At 40.7% G+C, this 11,301-nt stretch overlaps 1 protein-coding gene across 1 annotated transcript; it reads left to right on the top strand.

The window, feature by feature from the left end:
- Positions 1-412: 412 nt before the first annotated feature.
- FNTA (farnesyltransferase, CAAX box, alpha) lies at positions 413-9,351 on the top strand. The gene is made up of 9 exons (XM_026078651.1): positions 413-534; positions 1,047-1,132; positions 1,746-1,860; positions 2,719-2,823; positions 3,564-3,690; positions 4,112-4,260; positions 6,202-6,264; positions 6,806-6,977; positions 8,677-9,351. Exons 1-9 carry the CDS (start codon positions 413-415, stop codon positions 8,803-8,805), a joined length of 1,068 nt encoding a protein of 355 aa, XP_025934436.1. The 3' UTR covers positions 8,806-9,351.
- The last annotated feature ends 1,950 nt before the right edge of the window (positions 9,352-11,301 follow it).

Here is an 11,301-nt window from a genome sequence, read left to right as displayed (position 1 = left end):
GCATGAAAAATGCCTCCCTTTCCTTCACCTCTTGTTTTGCAGACTTTCGTTTACGCTAGCGCAGATTTTTTTGTTATACTAGAGAGAACCAAGAATAACACCAAACACAGTAGATAGCAGTTATTTAAATAGCTGATAAATACTGTCCAATTATACACGTGCCCAGAGGTCTGACAGCCAGTCACTGTGCAACGCTGACGTGCGTGTTGGACCAGATGGTCTCCAGAGGCCCCTTCCCACCTCAACCCTCCTGTGAAACCTCCAGCCGCCCGCTCCCCCGCCCGCCCCCGCCGCCGCGGCGCACTGCGCATGCTCCGCGCGGCCGCTCTACCCCCGCCGCCGCCGCCGCCTGCCGTCTCTATGGTTTCCCCCCCCTTCCCCCGGAAGCTGCGGGGTGGGGCGCGGCAGGGCGATGGCGGCGGAGGGGACGGCGGCGCCGCCGGAGCCCGAGGGCGGCGGCGAGCCGGAGGGCGGCTTCGGGCAGCTGCTGGAGGAGGAGGAGGAGGGCGACGACGGTGGCTACGTGCTGTACAGGTACCGTCGCCGGCGCAGCCCGTGACCGGCCGCGGCGGGGCTCGCCCCCGCCCGTCCGTTAGGGGCGCGAGGGCGGCGGCGCGGCGCGTCACGGCACGACACGACACGTCACGGCACGTCACTCTGCGCGCGCGGCCCGGAAGTGCCCGCGCGGTGCGAGGAGGCGGCGCGACATGGCGGCGGCGCTGGAGGGAGACGGGGCGCCGCCGCAGCTGCCCCTGCTGCTGGGGCGGGAGGAGGAGGAGGAGGAGGAGGAAGAGGGGGAGGAGGAGGAGGAGGAGGGGGAGGAGGGCGGCGGCTACGTGCCGTACAGGTAAACGCTGCGGGGGAGGGGAGGGGAGCGACCCGCCGGCCTTTCGTAAAGTGCTTTCACGGCTTTATGATAATAACGGTGACCATCGGGAAGCATCTGCTGGAAATAGATTGCGTGCGTGGTGGTTTGGGCGGCATTTTTTCCCTTTTTTTTTTTTTTTTAAAAAAAAGGAACTGAACAGAAAAACATGTATTTACAGAGACAGGAAGGAGTGGGCAGATATTGAGCCCGTACCTCAAAACGATGGACCAAATCCTGTGGTTCAGATCATCTACAGTGAAAAATGTAAGCTTTCAAATGTTTTGTGCACCAAACACTTAAGATGACTAAATTTCTGGGTGTCCTTAGTACGGTTAAGGCAAGACCCCAGGGTTAAATGTATATATTCTAGTGCAGAGCACCACTGTGAGCAAATTAAGTTAGTATATGTTATAATAGGACACTTGTATGTGACCTTTTTGTCCAACATCTCTAGAGTTGAACCTTTACCTAAAATTTTATTAGCCAAGCTTTTCTTTTAAAATCATAAGGTTTAAAGATGAATATAGCAGACAGTATGGTTCACGTAATAATGCAGTTGCAGCCCATGAGTGGAACAGAGATGTGTGGAACTAATGCATGTGGGGAAATAGTATGACTAAGCAGCAAGGTATCTTTTTGACTGTTTTGGATATTATTCAGAAGATGTATTTTAAAAACACTTTGCAACTTTTCAGTTCACTAACCATATCATTAGAGGTTTCAATAAACAGTGCTGTCAGAGCAATATGTGTCTATGGTCTTCAGAAAGTATACATGAAATATGCAAAGTATGAAGTAACTTCAAAGGGTTATTAACCTTAGCCGTTAATCAAGCCGCTTTCTTGTAGGCTTGGGTAACATGCTGTTATCTATTTAGTTCGAGATGTGTATGATTACTTCCGGGCTGTTCTGCAACGGGATGAAAGAAGCGAAAGAGCTTTCAAGCTAACTGCAGATGCTATTGAGTTAAATGCTGCTAACTACACAGTATGGTAAGTGATAATCTCGGGATTATTTCTATAATCAGTTGATTGCCAACCTCTTATGTCTGTAATAATTCTGTTAGTCTAGTCAGGGTGGAACAGTCATATTTACATCAAGAGGTATTGGAAGCATCTAGTAGGCTTTTAAAGAGAGCCCATGTTCAGTATTTTCCGTGTCTTGTTTTGATTTATTATCATTTGGTTTTAAGGGTGTTATCAAACCAGGTAGAATTAGCCACAAAAAAACCCTTAGCTTTTTAAAATCATAAATCACTTACCTGATAATGTGGCCATGCCAAAATGTGAAAGACACCTTCAGCTGACTTCAAGAAGAGGTTCAAAAACATGATAGCTGCTATTTGTCAGGTTTTAGTGACTCTGCCAGTAGTTGCATAGTTACCAAATAGTGCATTTTAAAAGAACTGTCAGTTTAATGTTCAGGTAGCTAATGAAAAAACAGTGAGTTTCTGATATTCAGGGTAGAGTTTTTTAACCCTTGAATGCTAACAGGTACCTCTTGTATGTTTTTTCCTGCTAACTTGCGTAAAACCAGAAAGTTTATATTATTTTAAGCACGTAGGCATAGTTTCTGTGATGATCCAACTAATGTGGATGATCGTTAATTTGAAAATTAAGACTGCTGTGATCTTAGATAACATACTGCGTTGTAACCAGTTGTATTCCAGTTGCTGCCATCTGTTTAGTAATTGAATGGCCTTTAACAGAATTGATATGTGGTATAAATTTTTATGTTCTTTTTGACTCTTTAACTGTTAGAAGAACCAAGAACAAAGGTTTCTTTATGTTCTCCTTTGCAAATTTTACAAAAGCCCTGTTGCAATGTTAGAATGCTTGACTTTTATACAGGCATTTCCGGAGAGTCCTCTTGCAGTCTTTGGGAAAGGATCTCCATGAGGAACTTAAGTATATTACAGCTATTATTGAAGATCAGCCAAAGAACTACCAAGTCTGGTAAAACCACCTTTTCTTTTCTTTTTTTTTTTGTTTTGGCAGAAAAATTCTATTCCTTATCTACAATAAGTTGTGAGCATTGATCCTAAAAGCTAATTCTCTTTCCTTCTACCACCATGGCAGTGACAGGAGTTAAATGAAGTTGCATGAGTATCACTGCCAAAGTCCTCTTCAGCAATTCGTTCTAAACATATGAATATGATGTGCCAAAAAAAAAGGTCTTGTTTTCTTTTAACTTTAATTTTTAAACTGTCAAAATCTGACAGAACAAAAATGCCTGATGAAATAGCAAACAAAATGACAAGTACAGGTGAGTGTGTTTTCTTTTATTGGCACTTGGAGTTTACTTATCGATTGTTTGTCCCAAATGAATGGGAATAGGGGAAAACAGCAGTGTTCTCCTTGCTAGAGAACTTATCTAGTATTAGAAAATTTTATTCTGATTAGGGCTTTGGCCACAAGTTTCAGAGTGGGAATTTATCAGCTCAGGTAAATGTAACTTGTCTAAAAGGAGATGATTTACCAATGTGAATGTGTCACATAAGAATTTGCTGCAGTATATGCTTGCATCATATGTTTCTCGGATCCAAGTGAAATGTTTTGGGATATTTCATTTGAAGTATTTAACTAGTACTTTTTTATAAGTAGTACAGTTGTTAAGTGCTGTTTTAATACAGGCCATACATTCAAATAAAGCTTTTTGGACTATTCTAAAAATAGCTTCCTCTGCTTGTCATTAGGCATCACAGACGGGTATTGGTAGAATGGCTGCAGGATCCATCTCAAGAGCTTGAGTTTATAGCTGACATTCTTAACCAAGATGCCAAGAATTACCATGCCTGGCAGCACAGACAATGGGTTATTCAGGTATATTATCCGTTGAACTGCTTTTTTACTAAATATTCTCCTCAGGTTGTCGAGTTTTGCTTCTTAAATGCAACCTGAATTGCACTCAGCATTTTGATTCTTAAAGTTGAAGGAGAAAAATAATTGCATTTCAGTGGATGGCTATATTTTAGGGGTTAGCTGTAAACTTACCTTCCAGCAAGTCTTGAAGATCTGCTGTTGGCTACTTGCTTTCATGTGTGTGAGTTTAGCAACTGGCTATTAGCATTGTTTGTAGCATGTTCCTGGTGCACCTTTCCTTATTTTTCTTAGAACTTTGGGCTGATTTTTTTAAAGAAATCTCTGTATCTAAAGTGCAAAGAACTTAATGATCAAGTAGAATGATTTAGAAAAGAAAAAAACTTTTGATTGTGTCTTTCTTCCCGCCTTCCCTTTCTTTTAGGAGTTCAAGCTATGGGATAATGAACTGGAATATGTAGACCAGCTTCTGAGGGAGGATGTGAGAAACAACTCTGTTTGGAACCAAAGACACTTTGTAATTTTCAACACCACTGGCTATGATGATCCAGCAGTCCTAGACAGAGAAGTCCAGTAAGTAATGCTGTTCATGATTACAAGCATTCTGCATTACATGCAAGCAAAGGAATGCTTTCACAGATCTTGAATCTCTTAGGCCTGTCCTTTTCTGGTTTTAAAGCAGCATTTAGGCATGTTCATGGATGGTAAATCAAGGGTCTGTGCACACATAGATATGTTCAGTACTGCCGACTTGTCTGTGAGCTACGCTTACCTTGGATAAGCTATAATCTTGTTTGGCTGTCTTCCTGTCATGCTGTTTGCTTTGGAAACAAAACAGCTGGCATTTTGCAGTCCACTACTTAAAAGTGGATCCGTCTGCTAAAAGTCATGACACTACTGCCACATAAGCTGTGCTTACCATTAGTATCTTATATCCTACCCAGAAGACTGATCTAGAAAGTTTGGAAGGAGAAGTGCTCTTAGTCCTGTACTAATGTAACTATGCTGAAGTGCTGTTTTGTTTGTACAGCAGCTGCAATGACTTAATGAAAACTTGGGCCTGGCTTGTAGGAAGGGGCATCACCTTTTATTAGGCATCTCATACAGCCAGAAAAAGAAACTTTCAGAAACATGTAGTCAGCACAAAAATGGCTACTAGTCTAAGAGTAGCCTAGTTTTAAAGAACCACCAGCTTTGGAACCTGTTCCAAAGCAGTGTATTTGTAATTGAATACAAACTGGGCTTCCAGGTGTTTATGTTATCTTGTCTGGTTTCACATCTCAGGGTGCTGATCAGGGCTGACAGTTATGAAACAGTATTTGTCTGAAGTGAGGAAGTAAYGAAAACAAGGTACTGCAGTTTTTTAGAGTTATGCTTCAGAAGAAAGACTGATCCTTTGGATAGGTTCACTTTAAAGAATGAATAAATAAAAGATCCTCCACCATCACCACTCTTGATGGATGTCTTTGCGTACTGATGTAAGTCATACTTTTTTCCAGATCATAACTTTCTTGAGGATTAATGAATCTGAACCATTTACATGACCTAGGCTGGGATATTTCCAAATTTTTTCTCTCCAAAAGTAAGATCTGCCTTCTTCCTTTGTACATGGTGTGCTGTATTCAAGATAATCTCAACTGAATACATTCTTAAGAATCAAACTGTCCAAAGTTAATATTTCCCAGATGTCATTATAGAACTGTAGCTGGTCCACTTGTTCCTGGATACACTCAGTCCCACAATAGTGACTGCAGAAGGGTTAAAAAGGTTCAGACGTTTTTTGTTGCAGTAGTACTTACAGAACTGATTAGCAGTATCAGTTCTCTAAAAGTCAGCTGAGTGCCTTGGGATGCTGTGGAGGAATGGAAGGTGAAAGCTGGTTTGTGAAGCTGAAATGCAGCTTTGTGACATGAAACATGGTAGGCAACTATTGTTGCTTTGTGTTTGAAGGTGGTTCCTCACTGATGCTTCTCTTTAACGGAACTGCTGCAGAAGACTGTGTGTGGTTAAAGCTCAGGCTGTGCCTTTCTGTGGGTTTGCTCAGGTGCAGCTGCTTGACTTCATAACAAAAGTTCTGCAAATAGGTACCTTGCAGTAATATTAACATAAGCTGACACTCTGCTTCTATTACTCTAGCCCTTGCCAGTCCCTCCTCATTCAAGTTCAGACTCGCTGAGCATCAAGACACAAGCTATTCCTTTGGCATGCCATGAGAATGTATCATGTTATTTCTCAGTGGGGGGAGAAGTTAACACTCTTAATTTTAAGGGTTGCTCATTATTATACAAAATGCAACAAATGGAAACACTTTGAGATTTAAAACAGTTCTCACAACACCTGCCTGTTTGAGCTCTGCAGTTATATTGCAGGACACTTTTGACCTAAGACCTCACTGAAGAAGATTCTGAAATATAGACTAGACAGATGTGCTTGGGAGAGAGCTGGGCACATTCAGGTAACTTCTAACAGAAATGTTTGTGTTTGCATTCATATCCTGTTATCTTTTTCTCACAGATACACCCTTGAGATGATCACAGCAGTACCACATAATGAGAGCGCTTGGAACTATTTAAAAGGGTGAGGCATCCTTATCTGTGGAAAGTACCTTAAACTAGTTGACTCCTCATGTCCTATGCCTGGTTGACTCCTCCAAGAAGATTGTTGCTGTTTGTCAGTAGCTTTTCAGTTTTCTCATTCAAGGCTTGTTTACTTAAGAGGGAAGGCAGAAAACTCTGCATGGGGATGATGTATTAACTTATTTTCTGTGTAACTTTCCACTTAGTTTCTAGCCCTGTAGTTCTTGTGGGAGGGTTATAAGTGCTTCTCATGCTTTGAAAAACTTGATCCTGTAATGTTACTGGGTTCAAGAGCATAGAGCAGGAAGTAATGAGTGTGCTTTCAGTATAGCTTCGGCTAAGTTGAATGTAACTCTACTAGCTTACTACAGCTTTAAGCTGTGTTGTTGCTGCATTATATTTATGCTGTTTACTTTCTGCCTCACTTGTATTTGCATCCCTTATTGTAAAACTGATCTCAATAAATCGGTCATAACCAAAATTTAATTCATTGCACCAAATTTACTAGTACTATGTTTCAAGCCTATTTACCTCTGTTCTAGGATTCTTCAGGATCGGGGTCTTTCAAAATACCCAAACCTATTAGAGCAACTGTTGGATTTACAGCCCAGCCACAGTTCACCCTATCTGATTGCCTTTCTTGTGGATATCTATGAAGATATGCTCGAAAACCAGTGTGATAACAAGGAAGAAACACTAAACAAGGCGTTAGAAGTAGGTTTGGAGAGCTTGTTTTTGCTCGTTAGGGATGATGTCTATTGCTTTCTTATTTTATTGCTAGACAAAATGGGATTAATTTTCATAAAGGGAGAAGGTTGTTTGTTAATCACAGCTGTATGAAGTGTAGGACTTGAAAGATGGATAATCACTGTGGTCCTTTCTATTTAACTATAAATACTAACTTGGCAGTTACGAAATCACTGTAACTTTTCTTCACCTGGTAGTAAAGGAAAGTTTCTAATATTGCATAAAGAAGAGAATGTTCAAAAAAGTGAAGAGTTTCCAATGCTAACTTTGTACCACAAACTCGCTTTTTTCGTTAGTGGACCTTGTCCTCAAAATACCTGTACATAAATAGAATCTCAAGCTCCCTTTGCACTTCTTAGCTCTGGCTAAGAAAGCTGACAATTAGCTTAAAAGCCAGCAGAAAATCTGGGGGCATCAGTAAGGGATGTTGGGCACCATTCTGTAAAGAGAATAAATGGCTTCTGAAATGTTGCTCCTTATGGTTCCTGTTCAGGGAACTCCTTGCTGTGGCTTGCAGTGTGGTGTTTTCAAGAACGTTCTTCATTCACTTTTCTTTGGGCCAGACCAGAATGAATACGATTAGCATCATAGTTTTGCCCAGAGCCTCTGTGTTCTAACATCTGTGTTTCTCAACATTTGACCTTTGCTGTGCTTCAGGACCAGAGTCTAAAAGTGAAATTATACCTCTCAGCTTCATATCCCTTGATACTATTCCACTGAGTTTGGCCTTTTCATATATTCAGGCCTTGCAGCTGCTACTGTCAAGCTCTTTTTTGTTAAGCAGACAATGTCATCTGCTTAATAAATGAAAATTGACTAGAACATCTGTGGGCAGCATTCATACACTATGAATTCAGTGCATCATGTCCGGTGAGCAGGGTTGACTTCTGTGCCCCACTGCTCACCCAGATTAAAATAAAATAAAATTCAGAAGATGCAGAAGTATCTATATAACACCAGCTCTAACGAGTTGTGAGAGCTAGACTTAAGCATTGAAAATCCTTTTCGGACAGCCTGCTAAGAGACCATAAGGAAGTAGCTCTCGTCAGTTCATTTGGAGTACTGAAGATGCAAGAACAGAATGTCTGACCTGTTGTCATGGATCAAGTGGTCTACAGTCTACCATTTCACTAGGAGATAGCCAAGTTTGTCAGGAGATGACCAACATGCCTTCCAGGTGTATCCTGTCCCATAGTTACATCTTCTTGCAGATTACTGATATCAATGGCACTTCAGAGTGTGCTTTCTCTGGGTGCATATCATGCCCTGGCATGTGCACAGCTGTTCTAGTCACAGACAGATCTCGTGGCCACAGACAAAGCCTGTCTTGATTTATCCAGTTTCCATTCTTCAGTATACTATTGGTTTAATAGGCTGGGGGAGAAAAGAAGGATAAGAGTAGAAGGGAGTTACAGAGGAAACAGTTGCAACTGAAATAGGACTAGAAAGAGATTTTTGTACACTGTCAGATTGATGGATGACTACCAGTTGGAGTTGGTATTAGTTATTAGTTACTAGTCATTGAAAACTATTGCAAAACTTGTGAATAAAACATATTTTACTGCTACAAAAGGAATTTCTAAGACTGGCTTATATGTATTTTGTAAAGATAATTAAGGATTGCTTAATTTTAGTATAACACTTCCATTTCTCAATTCTTCCTCAGTTGTGTGAAATTCTGGCTAAAGAAAAGGACACCATCCGAAAAGAATACTGGAGATATATTGGAAGGTCCCTTAAGAACAAGCACAGCTCAGGCACTGAACAGAGCACACCAACAGATAAGCAGCAGTAACTGAGCATGGAAGAAAACAGTGTTAAGCTCTCAAGCTGTTTCAAAGGAGTACCGAGCAGGGGGGCATCAGCCAGTGTAAAATGCTATGTAGTTTTCCCTGATCATGAGGTATTGTAATGAAAGAAGTGAAGAGTGCTGCATAGTCTCTTGGGTCACTGCTGCTACTGGTGATGTCTGTTGGTGCAGTAAAGAAGCTTATTAAGGCTTAATAATTATTGAAACGTACCAAATAAAGGACTTACATCATAATAAATACATAAAGCTGTACATGCTATTTATAAGGCACTAAACCAGTTTCTCATACTCTGGCTTATCTGCTCCGGGGTCCCCTCTCTTCCTAACACTGTAATGTCAGATTTCTTGCAGTAATGACTGCAAATAGCTTGGGTTTAGTGGATATAAAGTAACCTATTCTGGTGACTACAAGCAGGGGCTGCAGTTGTGGCCCTGCATGGGAACAGCTCTGCAACACTGACAGCACATGCTATTGTATGCAACTAACACCTGCTGTCATTTCGTAATAAAAACAAATGACCTAAAATATTTGTCTGAAATGTTGTAGTGTGTTCTTTCTGGACTTTGGATATGCGTGATATATGCTTCTTGAATGCTAGCCCTTTTAGGGGTATTAGACTTTCTTGCATTAATGTATCTTTTGCATTGGAGTATTCTGACCCCAGATGCTTTAAATATACTAGATGTAGAAGTTAGCCTTGCACAGTCAGGAAGAATGCTTTGAAGACCTTGGAAGATCTGCTCAGTTTCTTGGAATCCTGTTCAGCTACCTGAAAATTGGAGGGGAGTTTCTTCAGCTCTTGTGTATATATTTGTAAGCAGACAAAAGTGAAATCATCAATGAGAACAGATTATAACTAACCAGTTATGTTACATTGTCTTCACTGAGCTGGGAGGGAAGGAGGGGTTTTGTTGAGGACCTTTCTGCAATAGATGCCTCAGTGTCGTTGCTCCTGTAAGCTTTCATTTCTTTCCCATGCATATATTCAGCCAAGAAGTAATTTTTTCTACCAGTTGAAAATGTTGGTGTACCTACAGTGCAGAACTGCTCAGTAAGTGCACACCTGTACAAGAAGGCTGCTGCATCTGACTTGTTTTTAGTAAACAGCTGTTATAAACTCTATTCTTAGCCTAGAGTGCTTGTCTGATATGACATATTGTTTTGCAAATGAACACGAAGGGAACAAACAAGTAACAGTATTTATTCCATAAATGAACTGTCTAATACCAACCATTAGAAGCTGCTGTCATAGTTAAACCATACTGCAGATTATTTTTAAAAGCTTAAAGTGTGTTTATTCAATGCATTCTTTAAAATTAAAACAACTCTTCGGTAGTGGAACTAATATATAAAAGCCATGTAATTTTTAAAAATGTTTTTGCCACTTTCCCAGCAGCAAGCATTTCTAAAGTGACCCATGAAAATTTAAAATGGACATAAACTTCAAACTTTTGGAGAGAAGTTGTTACCCATTGTATTTTTTTACCATATTTGAAGTTCCAGCAGAGAACAAAAAATTTATATTTCTATACAGTTAAATTTTTCCTAATTGAAAGTACACTAAATTTGAAAAACTGCCTCAGTTCTGTTGACAGTTGACTGTCCTCCGAAATACTGAGCTGTCAAAACTGTGAAAATGAAAGGCTGCCCCACTAGCTTGCAACTGTAGCTACCAAGCTTTTAATTTTAAAAATGGGTCTGAGGCAGAATCTCATGTAAGTGAAAGCCTGACATTCTTGACAAAATGTATAGGTAATGAACAGCAGAATCTTACAGTAGGAAGTGGTGGATGACTTTAACCTATAGGCATTGCTGCTGACTCTACCTGTCAATGGTTAGGTGAAACATATAACTGATCTCTCATAAGGGCTCATCTGTACAAGAAAAATTAGTATTGTTGCTGACTGTATGTGGTGATGTGACTGCTGTGTACAATTTTGTTACAGCAGCATCTGTAATAAAAATGCATAAGTATAAATGGAAAACTACACTGGTACAACTATCCCCTGTAAATCTGTGTAATTGCAACCTTGAACGGAGTATGAAGAATTATTAAAGCATGTGAAGTAATTTCCTACGCCTGCTTTCATTAGAGGCTGATGTCTGCCTTTGTTTAGCTGTGTCTATCAAAGCTGTTGTTGACTCCCATCTTACTGTCTCTGCAACTCAGCTGACAAAACAGCGTGCAAGTCCTTCCTCATGTATTCAGTGCAAAACCACCTCAGCATAAAATGCTCCTATCAGTGGCTGTTTGTGCTGAGGCAAATTATAAGCATGCTCTTCTGCTAGATCTTCAGTGTGGGAATAGTATCCTCCAGCAGGGAAGCAGTAAGATTTTTTATCTCTCTAAGCATGGGAAACACTTCTGTCCAAGTGCTAGCAGGCAATTTATACGGTGCAGTGGTGATAATGTGCTCGCAGAGAGACGTGCCCCAACAAGAATGCAAAACGCCTCAAAGCTTTTAGAGTTTTTTGAATAA

Source organism: Apteryx rowi, unplaced genomic scaffold (genome assembly GCF_003343035.1).
Source record: "Apteryx rowi isolate R43461 unplaced genomic scaffold, aptRow1 scaffold_113, whole genome shotgun sequence".
Taxonomy (NCBI): Eukaryota; Metazoa; Chordata; class Aves; order Apterygiformes; family Apterygidae; genus Apteryx; species Apteryx rowi.
Note: the sequence above shows the minus strand (reverse complement) of the source record. Positions and strands in the feature narration are given on the sequence as shown.

What these genes read in the sequence shown, in the direction of transcription:
- FNTA (XM_026078651.1), top strand. Translation starts at nt 413, where the DNA reads ATGGCGGCGGAGGGGACGGCGGCGCCGCCGGAGCCCGAGGGCGGCGGC. An exon ending in GGTGGCTACGTGCTGTACAG is followed by an intron (nt 535 to 1,046) that starts GTACCGTCGCCG and finishes ATGTATTTACAG; the next exon opens with AGACAGGAAGGAGTGGGCAG. An exon ending in CACTAAACAAGGCGTTAGAA is followed by an intron (nt 6,978 to 8,676) that starts GTAGGTTTGGAG and finishes ATTCTTCCTCAG; the next exon opens with TTGTGTGAAATTCTGGCTAA.